This window comes from Danio aesculapii, chromosome 13 (assembly GCF_903798145.1).
Source record: "Danio aesculapii chromosome 13, fDanAes4.1, whole genome shotgun sequence".
In the NCBI taxonomy this organism is placed as follows: domain Eukaryota; kingdom Metazoa; phylum Chordata; class Actinopteri; order Cypriniformes; family Danionidae; genus Danio; species Danio aesculapii.
Genome location: NC_079447.1, coordinates 53,123,691 through 53,142,086, shown reverse-complemented (window position 1 = coordinate 53,142,086; position 18,396 = coordinate 53,123,691). Strand labels below are relative to the sequence as shown.

Below are 18,396 nucleotides of genomic sequence, written 5' to 3'. Positions count from 1 at the left end.
TTGTGATCTAATGATATTTCCGTCTGCAGACGCCACCATCCTCTCATTCGATGGCAGTAAGTTCCTGAAGGTGCAGTTTTCTGCAGCGATGCACACTGAGGCCGAAGACGTGTCCCTGCGCTTCCGCTCGCTGCGGGCCTACGGCGTCCTGATGGCCAGCACATCTACACACACCACTGACACACTGCGCCTGGAGCTGGAGGCCGGACGCGTGCGGCTTACTGTTAACCTGGGTATATCACACACACAAACGCATGCATGCTTACACACACGCATGCACAGACACACACAGCACATCTGCACACACACCACTGACACACTGAACCTGGAGCTGGAGCTGGAGGCCGGACGCATGCAGCTCACTGTTAACCTGGGTATATCACACACACATGCACACACACACACACATACATTCAACACACACACATACCTTCGTCTTCACTGCTCAGAGTCTGCAGGTCTCCACACACACTCACACACCTCCGCTGAGCCTCTGTGTTGAAGGAGAACGATCTGTGAGGAAAATCTGAGGACAATCAGATTTTAGTAGACAATCAAAAGAATTGGGGCCAATAATATTCACTTTAAAAGGTCAATATTATATATATATATATTATTATTATATAATTTATATATATATATATATATGAAGATTTTCCCTGAAGGCCCCCATCCCATGTGCCACCCCATTCAAATAAATCCCATCCCCCCTGGTATAGTTATGTCCACTGAATTTAGTCTGAGCATTAAATGAATATGACAGTGTCTCTCAGATCGTCTCCTGTCACGATGAGCCAGCTCTGGTGTTTGACTGTGTGTGTCGTTTCTCTGCTGAGGTTGACAGACACACACTCCAGGCTGAGACGCTGCTTATGGCCCACTTCTCGTCACATCTTAATAAATCAGCATAACATTTCAGTGCGGAGAGCCAGAATCACTCACAATCACCATCACTCTTCTTTTCATTTCTATGCAAATTAAGCGCATTGTCAAATCAGATGTGAAAATGTCCGCAGGATTTGATTGGCTCAATAAGCTGATAATAAACAGGGGATTCGTTATTAATGCTTTTCATACTTCGATCTTTTGTTTCTAGTCCAAATATCGCTAAAGTCTTAAATCAAGAAGCGTTTTCTAGACAAGTCTTAAATAAAGTTTTGCTTTAAGAAATAATTTGCCAAAATTAAGTGTGTTTTTCATTAAAACAAGCTAAATCTGCCAACGGGGAAAGAAAAATTGACCTGTTTTTGATTTGAAATATGTTTATTTCTCTCCCCCATTGGCAGATTATTTTGCTTGTTTTAAGGAAAAACTCACTTCATTTTGACTCATTATTTCTCAAAACAAGATTTTATATCTGATATACAAGAGTATATTTTGTGCTTGTCTAAAAATGCTTCTTGATTTAAGTGTATTTAAATATTTGGGCTTAAAAAAAGGCATTTATTACAGTAATTGTATCCAGGCGATAAATAATAATGTAGAAAACGACTCAATTATAATGGCTTCATGACAGTCATGTTTATGCTAGATTTATGACATGGTGTCTTATTAATTGTCATTACTAATTAGAGGTGTGAACCTATACTAGTCTCACGGTTCGGTTCGGTTACGATTATCATGCCATCGATTCGGTTCAATTCGATGGTTCGGTGCATCACGGTGCATTGACGATGCTTTCCATACACAGTGTTGTATTTTGGGGGTGGCTATAACAAGCTGTTTGTATAAACACACACACACACGGACACAAAGCACCACACTATTCTCTCATTCACACACATACACTAACATAGACAGCACCAAACACGCACACACACACATGCCACGTGCGCTTGCTTGCTCACTCGCTCACTCGGGAGTGATATTGCGAGACCGCCTACTCCTGTTAAAATTACACCAGAGTTACCGACCGCTCCCGCACTTTTATTCGGAAATTTATGCATACAGCTGAGAGGAAAAGAGAGAGGAGGAAGAGTCAGGTCAGCAGCCGAGAGAAAAAGTCACGAAGGTGAAATGGGCCACAGTGAGTGAGAGAGAGAAATGGAGTACTTTCATTCCCTCAATCGCAGAGAAATAGGGGCTTCTGCTGTAAGTGCCAGTGAAAGACTTTCCAGAAAACACACACACAGTCAAATTTTTAAGTAGTTGGCACCTGTAGTGTTGTAAATACCTGCTCGCCTCCCTCGCGACAGAGCGCATCTGAGATAAATGACGTCAGTACATAATAACCGGTTATGATAATTACTGAAGCGATAGCGAATTGTCTACGTCTGCATCGCGGTGCACTGAAGAAACAATTGATCTTGACACCCCTATTACTAATACATCTCAAGCAGTGTCACCTTTGCATTTAAAATGGCATAACTGAGTGAATGACACTTAATATGACAGTTGTCATAAGCATGCTTAAAATATCATTCATATTCTTTTGAACACCCCTCGACGTTTGTTTGTTTGTAAGAACCTGGTCTGAAATGTTATGGTGAGCAGCAAATAATGTAGAAATGTTGATTAGTGAGAGGTTGATCATGCAGTCATCTCAGCCTGACCAATGACTGGTGCTCTATAAAACACATGCCGCATGATCACTTAAAACACAGTCCATACAGCAGCACAGTTGTGATAGTAATAAGACAAATGATAAAAGCAAAAATGCAGAGATTAAATTAGTTGGAACTTCTCATTAAGAGGGTGCAGTAGGATGCAAAAAGCAGTAAAATCGCATAAAGTGAACATGCAGATTTATTGACGTGTATTCGATTCATTCTTGTTTTTAAAAAAGCTACTGACATCTTTAGACTGAAGAACTGCTGTATCTTTAGTAAGAAACAAATGAAGTTTACAGTTTAATTAGGATGTTTTTATTGTGTTGTATACTTGTATTACTTTCAGGACATTTTGTTTGTATGTGGTATTGAGAATTGTGAAATTTCATGATCTCTGAAATGTAAAATTGTTACACCGACTTTATCTACTAAATATATCATGATCATGAAATTTCACAATTCTATATATATATATATATATGTATGTATGTATATATATATATATATATATATATATATATATATATATGTAAATATTCATATAATATATATGAACAGTTCAGTTCAGATGCAATAACCTCTAAATGCCGTCTGAAATGTTCCTCTAAAATGAGCATTTTTATCAGGCTTCTGTGTGTATGTTCAGTAATATCACTTTTGCATCAAAGAATAAGTCCCTTTCCTGGTCTTTAATGGGAAATATCTGAACATAAACAAAGGAGGCTGAGAAAAATGTACATTTTCTATGGATATTTCAGACGGCACTTAGAGGTTTTTGCATCTGAACTCTTCAGATATATATATATATATATATATATATATATATATATATCAATCATTTTTTAAATACTTTAAATGAATTTAAAAAAAGTTTTGTCCATATGTGTCAGGTGTGTGGACAGAACCCAGACGCAGATCTGCAATAAAGAAGCTTAATTAATTAGGAACAAAAACTGGACACAGAGCCCAGATTACAACCAACAGGGCTGGAAAAAACCAAAAAACCCATGGTAGGGTAATCAGTCATTTTAAGTAAAACAAAATAAAACTAGGCAGAAAAACAGACAGGCATACTGGGAGAATAAATAGAGGAGCAAACAAAGCCCAAAACGAGGAGTTCAGGTGAAACAAATTAACAAAATGAACAGGTAACAAGACAGGCGGAGTCTAACTAATAGACAAATAAGCACATGGGAAAAGACACAACACAAGCCACGTGCTAAACACAAAAAGCAGACAATTTAACAGGAACCAATCCGAAAAGACATGAACAGGAATCTGACAAAAGCAAAATGGCAAACAAACAGCAAACAGACATGGAGCATGAACATCCGAATCCTGACAAAACTGTAACCACAGTAGACCAGTGCCAGAATCCGAATGCCATGCATGCACACAACAAATTACAGACATAAGTACACAGCTCAAGATAACTTGACGCTGTGCACTCACAACACAGGAAAAGAGTACACGGTTCAAGCAAGCTCAAACCAATGCACTCATGAAAAGAAACAAACAAGAGTGTCGGAGTTCTGTCACAAGCTAACAATTAAATAAACATAAGACAGAACCCTGACAAAATGGCCCCCCCATAATCATTTAAAACAATTACAATTACAATATTGACCAAATTAATCATGATTAGGATTTTTTTGTTCCATAAACAAACACATAAAAGTATTGGATTTAATTTTATGTGGAAGCAATTCTGGCTTAAAGGTCAAAATAAAAAATCTCAGAAGAAAAGGGAGACATCACCTCTACATGCATTCATTAATCCAGTGAACTATAATGTAAACAAATATTAAAATTCCAGAAAAAAATAGTTCTCTAGAGCAGTGTTTCCCAACCCTGTTCCTGGAGGCACACCAACAGAACATATTTTGGATGTCTCCCTTATCTCACCCATTCACTTCAGGTTTTGGAGTCTCTTCTGATCTTCTGATGAGTTGATTCAGGTGTGGTTGATTAGGGAGAGGTTGAAAATGTGTACTGTTGGTGTGCCTTCAGGAACAGGGTTGAGAAACAGTGCTCTAGAGTATTGAACAGGACAGAAATTAAGGAAAAAATTCTATTTTGTCCCCAGTTTAGTTGGAAGGTCTGCATAATTATTGCTCAGCTGTGTATTAAAGTCAATATTCCCAGTAAGAGTGTATTGGTACTAAGCTATCATCAGTGTGAATGCACCGGCATGCAGGAGTGTCAGGATCATTGGTGTGTGTTTGTCCCCAGAGAACTGGGTTTGAGCTTCAATGTCTGCAGATCTTACTTTGAAGGCAGAATTTACATGTGGTTTATTCTTCCCCATCTAGACTGTAAGAGGATAAACTGTACCAGCAGTAAGTCACACCTTCTCTTCTTTCATTTCTGCTGTTTACTATTGCTGAATGTTCTCTAATGTGTGTAATGAGAGATTCTGACAGGCTCATTGGAAATATGTCTCAGCCTACAGTTTTTGTGAAATTTAAATACGTAAACATTTCAGATGTCGAATCCTCTAGAGGGCGCTGTCTACAATTTAGCAAAACGTAAAATAGGTTGCTCTGGTTGCATTTTGTCAAATCCTCTACAGGGCGCTGTCTATATTTTTGCAGAATGTAAAATATGTTGCTCTGGGTGCGTTTTGTTGAATCCACTAGAGGGCGCTGTCTGTATTTTTGCAAAATGTGAAATGCATTGCTCTGGGTGTGTTTTGTGGCTCATTTTATATGTAAATCCCCATTAGAGGGTGCTGTCTACATTTTATCAAAATGTAATATACGTTGCTCTGGGTGCATTCTGTGGCACATTTCAGATGTCAAATCCACTAGAGGGCGCTGTGAACATTTTTACGAAATGTAAAATACGTTTCTCTGGGTGCATTTTGTTGAATTCACCAGAGGGCGCTGTCTGTATTTTTGCGAAATGTGAAATGCATTGCTCTGGGTGCGTTTTGTGGCTCATTTTATATGTTGAATCCACTAGAGGGCGCTGTCTTTATTTGTGTGAAATGTAAAAAATAAGTTTCTCTGGGTGAGTTTTGTGCCACATTTCAAATGCGTCTCAAATCCATAAGAGATCGCTCTCTGCATTATTGTTAAGTGTAAAATAAGTTGCTCTGGTTGCGTTTTGTGGCACATTTCAGATGTCGAATCCTCTAGAGGGCGCTGTCTACAATTTAGCAAAATGTAATATACGTTGCTCTGGGTGCATTCTGTGACACATTTCAGATGTCAAATCCACTAGAGGGCGCTGTGAACATTTTTACGAAATGTAAAATACGTTGCTCTGGGTGCGTTTTATGGCACATTTCAGATGTCAAATCCTCTAGAGAGCGGTCTATATTTTGGTGAAATGTTAAATACGTTTCTCTGAGTTCATTTTGTGGCACATTTCAGATGTCAAATCCACTAGAGGGCGCTTTTTTAGATTTTTGCAAATCTAAGATGCCTTACTTAGAGTACATTTTGTTGCACGTTTCAAATGTCGTATCCACTAGAGGGCGCTGTCAACATTATGTCTTCATTACTAATAGAAAGCGTTGAGTTGTTTTGTGTTGTTTATTTGGTGTTGTGCAAAGAACTGCACAAAAATAATCATTTATTTGTCAATATTATGTCCATGTAAATATCATTAGGGTGAAAAGGAATAAAAACTGTTGTCGTCATACTGCCCGCTAGTGTTCATTTTACCTGCAAACTGCAGTCAAATGTATGACTAATTATGTTTTTGCAGCCTCACAAAACTGTATGTAGGCTGATGTACGCATTTCCAATGAGCCTGTGTTGGAATCTGGTGAATAATTGCTTTTTTAGGCTTAATGTTTGACTCAATATGTTTGACATGACAAATGGCTTTTGTTAAGAACATCTAAGCTAATAATTGAGTTACAGAATTGCCAACACATATTTATTTTGAACTCATTTAGTTAAAATGGTCACTATTTGGTTATTGTATCTTCGCTAAAATATTCAAGCCAAAAGAGCAAAGAAAATGTGATCCCTCGTCCCATGACCTCATTAAAAAGCATGAGCCCATGAGACCCATTAAACATCTGCATGTGGTGCTCCTGGGTCATGTGCTGTACAGTATGTGTGTCCTACTGCTTTCTGGGTAGAGACTGATGGAGAGAGAAGAGCAAAAGACACAAGGTAATCGTTTTCTTTTGCAAGCATTAATTAGGCCTTCATTCTCTTCAAACAGCAGCTCTCATGCAGCACCCGTCAGCTACAGCGTTGTCAGTGTTTAATTTCATGTGTAAAGTCTATAATGTAATTTTAATTGTTTGATTCTGTTCAAAGCAACATTCAGAGATGCAAATTTTAGCCTTGAAATCTTTGGCTGATGCATGTGTTGGATAATCGGTCTTTTTGCGAGATCAATTCCTGATCGATTTCAGTTCATTTTAATCACTTTCGATGTTCTATAATATTTGTTAAATGAATTTTGGCAATAAAACAAAAGCATATGCATGTAAAACTGTAGAACAGGATATGTATGTGCACCAAATAGGAGGAAATACATAAATAAAATAAATCGATTATTTATAAGTTCATTAGTCAATGCTTACGCCACTTGATTCACTTGGATCAGCAAAAAACATTTTAATATGAGGTGCGCACAGGGCCTAATGCACCAGATATACTGTGTACATTGTTTAAAAGATGGCATTTAGGCATCAATCAATCTCATATAAGCCTGTCACAATATCAGATGTTTGTTGTACGATCAATTGCACTAAAATGTATTGCGATGAACAATATTAGTGTGATTTTAAGGTAATTTTCTGCCGCTTATTATATCATACCAGAACGACAATAGAATAGCATCATAATGTGAGTGCACATAACATTTCATTTTAAGGAATATTTAATATAATTGTAGTAATTTTAACAATTGAATAATTAGACATTGGAATTAGAATATCAAAGCGTGTATATCCAAAACAAACGCAGAATAACAATAAATGTTAGGTGCAAGGTAACAAGAACTAAATGTTAAAAATGAGTTTTTGTCTTGTTTCTAGTACTAATATCTACATATACTTAAACCAAGAAGCATTTTCTACATGAACTAAAATATTTTCCCCTAAAGCAAGCTAAATAATCTGCCAATGAGTTAAGTAAAATAATCTTTTTTTTTGTATAAGATTATGTAGCTTGTTTTAAGGAAATTTACAAAATTAATCCTAACATATTATTTCTTAAATCAAGACATTGTATTTTGCTTGTCTAGAAAATACTCCTTGGGTTAGTTTTGTAGACACTTCAGATGTCAAATCCACTAGAGGGCGCTGTATATTTTTGCGAAATATAAAATACGTTGCTCTGTGTGCGTTTTGCAGCACATTTCAGATGTCAGATCCACTAGAGGGCGCTGTTTTAAGATTATATTCGTTCATTCATTCATTTTATTTTTTTGGCTTAGTCCCTTTATTAATCTGGGGTCGCCACAGTGGAATGAACCGCCAACTTATCCAACATATGTTTTACGCAGTTTGCCCTTTCAGCCGCGACTCATCACTGGGAAACATCCATACACACTTATTCACACACACATACACTACGGAGAATTTAGCTTACCCAGTTCCTCTATAGCGCATGTGTTTGGACTGTGGGAGGAAACCCACACCAACATGGGGAGAATATGCAAACTCCACACAGAAATGCTAACTGACCCAGCCGGGGCTCGAACCAGCGACCTTCTTGCTGTGAGGCGATTGTGATACCCACTGCGCCACCGTGCTGCTAAGATTATATTTTTTAGATTTAAGATTTGTTTTTATATTTGGACTAGAAGCAAGACAAAAACTATGTGAGGTCTTTGCACTGTGACATTTAAAGTGAGTGCAGACATTATCAATCTAAATTGTAGGTGCATTTCTATTGAAGTGACATCAGTTGTAAATGCTTCTGTGTTGTTCAGAGCACATGTTTTCCAGTTCTTTAGGTTGTATATTGAGCTGTTTTCGTGGGCTTTCTCACAGGTAAAGGACCCGAGAGCTTATTTGCTGGTCAGAATCTGAATGATGATGAATGGCACACAGTGCGTGTGATCAGGAGAGGAAAGAATCTGAAACTATCTGTGGATGATCTGTCTACTGTCGAAGGTATTTATTTGCAGATATTCTCTTCCAATTCTTTTGATTTACCTTACATTAGACTGTTGATTAATAACTGCTGTTCATTTCTGTTTAAAATATAACCAAGTCTTCAATAAGCTATATGCACATGTAACCCCGCCCGTCCCAAGCCACCCAACCCGCTCCGAGCTGGTATCGAACCGGCGACCTTCCGCATGGGAGTCGGTTGCTCTAACAAGGAGGCTAAAGAACATGACCTCTAGTACTGTCACTAGAGCACCTTTAGAGGTCAGAGGAGGGAGGTTTACCTGCACAGCACTTACTAGCTTGCCTCCGTTACACGCACAGCCTTTTAATTTTCCGTCAAGGGCTTCCAGTGAACTGTCTTTCCATTACAAAATCACTTTGTCGACACTTTTGAGATCTGATTTTTTTAAAAATCAGTGATCTTCACTGCCTGATTGATATACAATATAAAGTGGCTCTCAGACCAGACAAGAAGCACTGCATTACATTCATTTTTTCTGCAACGTGTCTTTAAAATATGGACATTTATTTTACCCCAGTACTTTCAATGGAGTTTCCAGGCTAGCCTGCTGCTACTGACGGCACTAGTGTTTACATGGTTATTTTCATCTTATTTTGCACGTTACAACTAAACGAATGCTTGAGTCGATTTAACTGAATGTATTTTAATTACATCACAACATCCATGCTGTAAAAGGAACCTTATGAAATTGAAAAAAGTCACTTTAATGAAATACAGTTTGCTTTATTTACTTTCAGCCCACAGCTCTCAATCAAGCTTGGATTTTGGCCCTTCAATAGAAAAAGTTTTGCACCCCTGCTTTAGATGATGTCAGAAAACTGTGGGAGTTTGTGTTCATAAAGCAGTTATTAATGTACAGAGTAACTATCACAGTATGCTTGGAAAAATAAGATGTATAAATGTACATTTGAGTTGTTTAATAAGATGCTTTTCTTACGTTGAGATTTTTGTCTTGTTTCTAGTCAAAATATCTAAAGATTCTTCAATCAAGAAGCATTTTCTAGACAAGCAAAACACTAAACAACGTATTATTTTGCTGGTTTTAAGGTTTAACTCACTTAATTTTGACTCATTATTTCTGAAAACAAGACTAAATTATTTGTTTGTCTGGAAAATGCTTCTTGTTTAATGAATTTTTAGATATTTATACTAGAAACAAGACACAAACTAAACAAGACAAGCATTTTTAAAGTGTAAACACAATGCTAATCCATTTTCCCAAGGTCAGCAAAAATAATCAAGCTCGTGTTCGACAAAATAACCAAAGTTCTGACATGCATTTGCTGTATTTGTATAAAATAATCTTCCACTGTTCTGAATGCTCTACTACAGTTGAAGTCAGAGTTATTCGTCTTCCTGTGAATTTTCCTTTCTCAAATATTTCCCAATTGACCTTAAACAAGATTCAGTATTTCCTGTAATATTTTTTCTTCTGGAGAAAGTCTTATTTGTTTTATTTCAGCTAGGATAAAAGCAGTTTTTAATAGTTTTAAAGTCATTTTAAGGTCAATATTATTAGCCCCTTCAGCAATATTTGTCACGGATTGGTCAGGCTCTCACGATCCCCACTCACGAAGATCACCATCACCTGACTTCTAATGAGCACACAGCTGCATCACATTCACGAGCACCAGATAAAAGCACAGCACTCCAGTCGCTCATTGTCCGGGCTCGTCTCGACGAAAGCGGACAACTGAGCGACCACTCAGCGTAGTCATCCTCAGCTAAACAAACGATTTACTTACCTGTTCTCTTTGTATTCCTCCCTAGTCTTCCTGGTCCTCCCGTATCGTCCTGTCTTCCAGTCCTTCCAAGTCTGTGTCATCCTCTGTCAGCTGTATCTGGTGTGTGCTGTCCATCCTCGTGTATTCCTGTTACCCAGCCACGGAGGAGAAGACCCCAACATCATTCCTGATCCTCCTGGCTATCCTTCATGTGCTCCTTGTTGTCATTCAATAAACACCCTAACGTTTCCTTACCTCTGTCTCCTGTCCGCTTCATAACAGAAGCCCGGACCAATAACGACGACAACATGAGCACCCCCGATCACTTTCAAGAGCTGGTGGACCAGTTGAAGCGGATTCTACAGCCACCAGCTCCACTTTCCAACGCACCACCAGCACCGAGCACTTCCGCCTCCACAGTTTCTTCTTCGGCCCTTCCTTCCAGTCCCATGGCCCGACCAGCGCCCTACTCAGGCGGAGCGGGGGAGTGCAATGGTTTTCTGTTACAATGTTCCCTCATATTCGAAATGCAACCTTCTCTATATCCCACAGATAAGTCAAAGATCGCCTACATCGTATCTCTACTCTCTGGACCTGCACTTAAATGGGCTGAGACGATCTGGAACCAAGCCGGGCCGGTCATGAATTCCATCACTACCTTCACGGAGTATTTCAAAGAGGTGTTTGGACGTTCTGATGGGGAAGTAGCCGCTGGAGAGCAGCTGTATCATCTAAAGCAAGGTACTCTATCTACACAGGAATATGCTCTCCGGTTTCGCACTCTAGCAGCTGCAAGTGGATGGAATGAGAGATCGTTGTTGACCACGTACCGGCTCGGCTTGGAACCCACTCTCCGAATCCAACTGGCCACATTAGATGATACAATGGGTCTGGAGAGATTCATCCAACATTCTCTCCGATGTTCCGATCGTCTTCGTTCCTATCAACAGGACACCATCACCCCCTCGTCTGCACTCCTCCAATCGCCTGAGTCAACAGCCTCTCCAGAACCAGAACCCATGATAATAGAGTCTGGAAGACTGACATCAGCGGAACGACAGAGGAGGCTGACCCGGGGTCTGTGTCTATACTGCGGTGTCAGTGGACACACCCGTATGGAGTGTCCCCTTCGTCCCATTCGGACTTCAGTGAGTGTATTCAGTACGAATATTGAACAATGTAAACCACTTACTACCACCGTACAAATAACTACTGCCTCTATTTCTCTCCTTGTCACAGCCCTCATCGACTCCGGGTCAGCAGGGAACTTCATCTCCCAATCCCTCTGTCGTCAACTCCACCTCCGTACTGAGGCGTCCTCGCATATATACCAGATACAACCGATAACCCAGTGCACTCGATCTTCGACCCGTATCCATCGACAATGCGAAGACATCCTTCTTCAAGTGGGGGTGTTACATCAAGAGAGGATTCAATTTCTGGTTCTGGAGGGTGCAAATATGGACATCATTCTAGGGCGCCCGTGGCTGGTGAAGCACGATCCCATCATCTCTTGGGGCACAGGAGAGATAAAGAAATGGGGATCTGGATGTACACCTGCCTGTTTTCCAAATCTCCCTCTTCAAGGTCGGAACCCCATTTCTTTGTTTGCAACATCGGTCGAGAGCCCTCCTGAGAAGCAGTCTATCCACATTCCTAAGGAGTACAGCTCCTTTCATGATGTCTTCTGCCCCAAGAGAGCTTCCCAGCTACCGCCGCATCGGCCATGGGACTGCGCGATCGACCTAGTTCCAGATGCCCAGTTGCCAAGAGGTAGGATCTACCCGCTCTCGCTTCCAGAGAATCAGGCAATGGAAGATTACATAAGGGAGGCTCTGAGTCAGGGGTACATACGTCACTCAAAATCACCAGCCGCCTCAAGCTTCTTCTTTGTGGCCAAGAAGGACGGAGGGCTGCGTCCATGCATCGACTACAGGGTCCTAAATAACGGTACAGTAAAATACCGATATCCCCTTCCTCTGGTACCAGCCGCTTTGGAACAGCTCCGAGAAGCTAAAGTCTTCACTAAATTGGACCTCCGCAGCGCGTATAATCTGATAAGAATACGTGAGGGGGACCAATGGAAGACAGCATTCGTGACCCCTACTGGCCACTATGAATATGAGGTCATGCCTTACGGTCTGGTCAACGCCCCCTCCGTATTCCAAAACTTCATTCATGAAGTCCTCCGGGAGTTTCTTCACCACTGTGTAATAGTGTACATAGATGACATCCTCATTTACTCCCGGAGTGAGGCCGAACATCGCCAACACGTTGCGGAGGTCCTACACACATTGAGAGAACATCACCTCTACCTCAAAGCGGAGAAATGCTCATTCCACCAGAAGTCGATTCATTTCCTGGGATACATCATTGACCAAACCGGTATACGTATGGATGGGAAGAAAATTGAGGCTGTTCTATCCTGGTCAGAACCCACTTCCATTAAGGAGCTCCAGAGGTTTCTTGGGTTTGCTAACTTTTATAGACGATTTATCAAGGACTACAGCAGGATTACATCACCTCTCACTAATCTCCTCAAGGGTAAACCCAAAGGACTGGAGTGGACCAAAGAAGCAGCCGCAGCCTTCCGCCTTCTTAAGAAGGAGTTCACAAGGGCCCCACTCCTGACTCATCCTGACCCAAATCTTCCTTTCGTGGTGGAAGTGGACGCATCCACCACCGGCGTCGGGGCAGTATTATCTCAACATCATGATACACCGCCCCGACTGCATCCCTGTGCCTATTTCTCTCGGAAGTTGAGCCCGGCGGAGCAGAATTACAGCATAGGAGACAGGGAGCTTCTAGCAATCAAGCTAGCCTTGGAGGAGTGGCGTCACTGGTTGGAGGGAGCCAAACATCCGTTCCAGGTGATCACAGATCACAAAAACCTCCAGTACATCAAAGAGGCCAAGAGACTATGTCCACGTCAAGCCAGATGGTCACTTTTCTTCTCACGTTTTGATTTCTCCATTTCCTATCGTCCAGGACCCAAGAATCTAAGAGCAGACGCTCTCTCTCGTTTACACGAGCATCACGATCATGAAGAACTCCCAACGAAGATTCTTCCCGAACACATCTCCATTTGTCCGATCACCTGGAACGCTCCTCCAGTCGTTGCCACTCCGGAAGCTCCTGCTCCGCCGGGATGCCCTCCTCATCGGCAGTTCATACCACCTGAACACCGGGTAGATCTGATCCACTCCTTACATACCTCGCTAGGCACTGGACATCCAGGGATCAACAATACTCTCTCGCTAGTATCCCAACGATTCTGGTGGCCAAATATGGCAAGGGATGTGAGGCAATATGTTCAGGGCTGTAAGGACTGTGCCCAATCCAAGAGCCCACGTCATCTACCCGCTGGAAAGCTCCATCCCTTGCCGATTCCGAACCGTCCCTGGTCACACCTAGGAGTGGACTTTATCACTGACCTCCCTTCGTCAGAAGGTAATACCTGTATTCTAGTCATAGTAGATAGATTCTCAAAGTTTGTCAAACTAATCCCTCTGAAAGGTCTTCCCACAGCCTTTGAAACTGCCGACAATATCTTTAATCAAGTCTTCAGGTCATTTGGTATTCCAGAAGATATTGTGTCGGACAGAGGTCCACAGTTCATCTCACGTCTATGGAAAGCCTTCTTCAAGCTCCTAGGTGTGGCCGTCAGCCTCTCTTCTGGATATCATCCCCAAACCAACGGGCAGACAGAGAGGAAGATTCAGGAGGTGGGACGGTTCCTGAGGACCTTCTGCAGTGGTCACCAGAACTCCTGGAGCCAGTATTTGGGCTGGGCAGAATATGCCCAAAATTCACTGCGGCAACCCTCCACCGGACTCACGCCATTCCAGTGCGTCCTGGGCTTCCAACCACCGCTCTTTCCCTGGGATGGCGAACCATCTGATGTCCCCGCAGTGGATCACTGGTTCCGGGAGAGCGAGAGAGTCTGGGACGAGGCTCATCAACATCTGCAGAGGGCAGTCCGTCGAAGCAAGGTAACCGCCGATAGGAGAAGGTCTGAAGAACCCAGATACACACCCGGACAAAAGGTGTGGCTATCCACCCGGGACATACGCATGCGACTGCCCTCTCGCAAGTTAAGTCCCCGATTTGTTGGTCCCTTCACCATCGTGGAACAGGTTAACCCCGTCACCTACAAACTACAATTACCCTCTCACTACCGTATTCACCCTACATTCCACGTATCACTCCTGAAACCCTATCACGATCCTGTTCTTCCCTCCACAGAGCCTGACCACGAAGAGGAACCCCCTCCTCCACTGCTCCTAGAAGAAGGAGCCGTCTACGCAGTGAAGGAGATCTTGCGTTCCCGACGTCGTGGTGGCCAGTTGGAGTACCTGGTGGACTGGGAAGGGTACGGCCCCGAAGAAAGGACATGGGTTCCCAGAGCTGATATTCTCGATCCTAGTCTCATGGTGGAGTTTCATGAGAGCCACCCTGAGTTCCCAGCGCCTAGAGGCAGAGGGAGACCACCACGGCGTCGGAGGTGTCGGCCCTCAGGAGCGGGCCCTGGGGAGGGGGGTACTGTCACGGATTGGTCAGGCTCTCACGATCCCCACTCACGAAGATCACCATCACCTGACTTCTAATGAGCACACAGCTGCATCACATTCACGAGCACCAGATAAAAGCACAGCACTCCAGTCGCTCATTGTCCGGGCTCGTCTCGACGAAAGCGGACAACTGAGCGACCACTCAGCGTAGTCATCCTCAGCTAAACAAACGATTTACTTACCTGTTCTCTTTGTATTCCTCCCTAGTCTTCCTGGTCCTCCCGTATCGTCCTGTCTTCCAGTCCTTCCAAGTCTGTGTCATCCTCTGTCAGCTGTATCTGGTGTGTGCTGTCCATCCTCGTGTATTCCTGTTACCCAGCCACGGAGGAGAAGACCCCAACATCATTCCTGATCCTCCTGGCTATCCTTCATGTGCTCCTTGTTGTCATTCAATAAACACCCTAACGTTTCCTTACCTCTGTCTCCTGTCCGCTTCATAACAATATTAGTGTTGGATTGTCTCCTGAACAAACCACTGTTATACAATGACTTGCCTAATTACCCTAACTTTACCCTAATTACCCTAGTGAAGCCTTTAAATGTCACTTTAAGCTGAATACTAGTGTCTTGAAGAATATCTAGTCTAATATTATGTGCTGAGATAAAGAAATCAGTTATTAGAGATGAGTTATTAACACTGTTATGATTAGAAATGTGTTGACAATATCTTCTCTCCGTTAAACAGAAATTGAGGGGAATAATACACAGGGCGGCTAATAATTCTGACTTCAACTGTGCATGAAACAGGAGAGATACCAGGCGACCACACACAGCTGGAGTTTCACAACATCGAGACCGGCATCATCACAGGAAAACGCCAATTCCCCACAATGCCCTCCAACTTTATTGGGCATCTCCAGAGCCTGATGTTTAATGGTAAACCGTACATCGACCTTTGCAAGAACGGAGACATCGATTACTGCCAAACCAACGCTCCAATCGGCTTCAAGAGCATCATCGCAGATCCGGTGACGTTCAAGTCCTGCTCCAGCTATGTGACGCTGCCATCTTTACAGGCGTATTACTACATGTACCTGTTTTTCCAGTTCAAGACCACCTCTGCGGACGGACTCATACTCTTTAATAGTGGAGATGGAAATGATTTTATTGCTGTAGAGCTGGTGAAAGGGTGAGTTATGGACAACACAAGGAATTGGGAATGTGTGCTGTATACTGCACGGCAAAAAATGCCTGTCTTACTTAATATTTTGTCTAGCTTCAAGTCTAAATATCTAAAAACTCTTAAATCAAGGAGCATTTTCTAGACAAGCAAATAATCTTGTCTTGTTTTCAGGAATAATATGCTAAAATTGAGTTCTTATTTAAAACAAGCTAAATAATCTGCCAATGGAGTAAGCAAAATCATATTCATGCATTCATTTTCCTTCGGCTCAGTCCCTTTATTGAGCAGGGGTGGCCACAGCGAAATGAAACTGCAACTGACCCCACCAGCACTCAAACCAGCGACCTTGCTGTGAGGCCACAGTGCTAACCACTGAGCCACCATGTCGCCTATAAAATAAATATGAATAAAATATAAAACACTTTTCAGAAATCAGTGATTACAGGCACAACATTAATTAAATATCGCTAAATAATATACAGCATTGTACTTTCAGGATCGCAACTTTCTCATGATGAAACAAAAGCTTTTATTAATCTTACCTGATGTTGATGTCTTAGCTAATGCCTGATAACCTGTTAACATTGAAGTTGTAATCATTTATGAAACAAAATTAATAATTAATAAAATTCTGTTGCATGTTTACGGTTGGGTTACATTTTTTGGGCCCGATCTGAGCTCAGCTTTAATACAATAATTATCAGGAGTTGTTATACTCTAAATGTTCTATAATTGCATGTGCGGTATATTAATGCTAATTTAATTTTCTCTCTGTTCAGCTACCTGCATTACATCTCTGATCTGGGAAACGGTGCTCATCTCATTAAAGGAAACTCAATTAAACCTCTCAATGACAACCACTGGCACAACGTGATGATCTCCAGAGACCCCAATAACCTGCACACGGTCAGAATCGACACCAAAACCACCAGCCAGACCACACTGGGAGCCAAAAACCTGGACCTGAAAGGTAGATTACACACATATGCTTTAAAGGGCAGCTATTATGCAAAAATCACTTTCATTTGACCCCAGTTGTGTGTCAGCAGTGTGTGAATATATCCAGCCTCTAATGGTCAACATGAATTAATTATATTTGTTCTGATCAGACTTTATTTGTAGACTTTGTACGTGTCATCAGAGAGGGAAAGCTCCGCCCACTAGTGCCCATCTCTCCCTCATTAGCATAAACAGCAGCCCTGAGTGAGAAGCAGCCATCTGTCCCTTAGCCATTAGAGCGTTTGAGCTCCTGAAGATAATGTCAGCATAGACTAAGAGGATTATAGATGTGGAGTTTTAGATGAACAGAGACAGGAGCGACATAGACTGCTCTTCATGTCAAACATCAAAATAAAAAGGCACATTTCAAAGCACCTCACGGGACCGCTTAGTCATTCATTCATTTTCTTTCAGCTTAGTCCCTTTAATAATCAGGGTTCACCACCGTGGAATGAACCTCCAACTTATCCAGCATATGTTTTATACAGCAGATGCCCTTCCAGCTGCAACCCAGTACTGGGAAACACACATACACTGCGGCCAATTTGAACAAATTGAAAAAGCAATATTGGAAATAAGATGATTTCCTAAGACAGTTAGGTCTATAAATATAAATATAAATGTATATAAATATATACAAGCATAGACAAATAGATTAAAGCCGAGATGCAAATGAAATAGACCGGGGTTTAAGGTTTTCTGAAGAGTCTAACTATGTTCAGGCACAGAAATTGAATAAGCAAATATAAATAAATAACACTACAACCTTCACTGTATACAAAATAAATACAATTAATCTTTGTTATACTTGGAAATGTTACTTTAGACACAAGTTGATTCATATTCACATTAATATTCACAATCACAGGCCTTAAAAACAAAGCAACAAGCCAATTATTCATTCATTTACCTTCGGCTTAGTCCCTTTATTTATCAGTGGTTGCCACAGTGGAATGAACCGCCAACTATTCCAGCATATGTTTTTCAACCGCATTCCAATACTGGGAAACACCCATACACACTCATTCACACACACATACACTACGGCCAATTAAGTTCATCAGTTCCCCTATAGCGCATGTGTTTGGATTGTGGGGGAAACCGATGCACCTGGAGGAAACCCACGCCAACACGGGGAGAACATGCAAACTCCACGCAGAAACACCAACTGACCCAGCAGGGACTCCAACCAGCAATGCTAACCACTGAGCCACCAGCACTATAGTCTTCATTGTATACAAAATTAAACAGTTGATCTTTGTTAAACCTAGAAATGTTAGTTTCATTAACACAAACTAATTAAGATTTATTCGAACAGTC

General features: G+C 41.6%; 1 protein-coding gene across 1 annotated transcript in view; it reads left to right on the top strand.

The window, feature by feature from the left end:
* The window catches only part of LOC130239336 (neurexin-1b), a 39,533-nt gene that overhangs the window by 18,884 nt on the left and 2,253 nt on the right, over positions 1 to 18,396 (top strand). Inside the window, exons 8-12 of the mRNA XM_056470442.1 lie at positions 30 to 233; positions 4,862 to 4,888; positions 8,515 to 8,637; positions 15,702 to 16,083; positions 16,857 to 17,047. Of these exons, the coding sequence (XP_056326417.1) occupies positions 30 to 233; positions 4,862 to 4,888; positions 8,515 to 8,637; positions 15,702 to 16,083; positions 16,857 to 17,047 (927 nt within the window). The remainder of the gene's footprint in view (positions 1 to 29; positions 234 to 4,861; positions 4,889 to 8,514; positions 8,638 to 15,701; positions 16,084 to 16,856; positions 17,048 to 18,396) is intronic.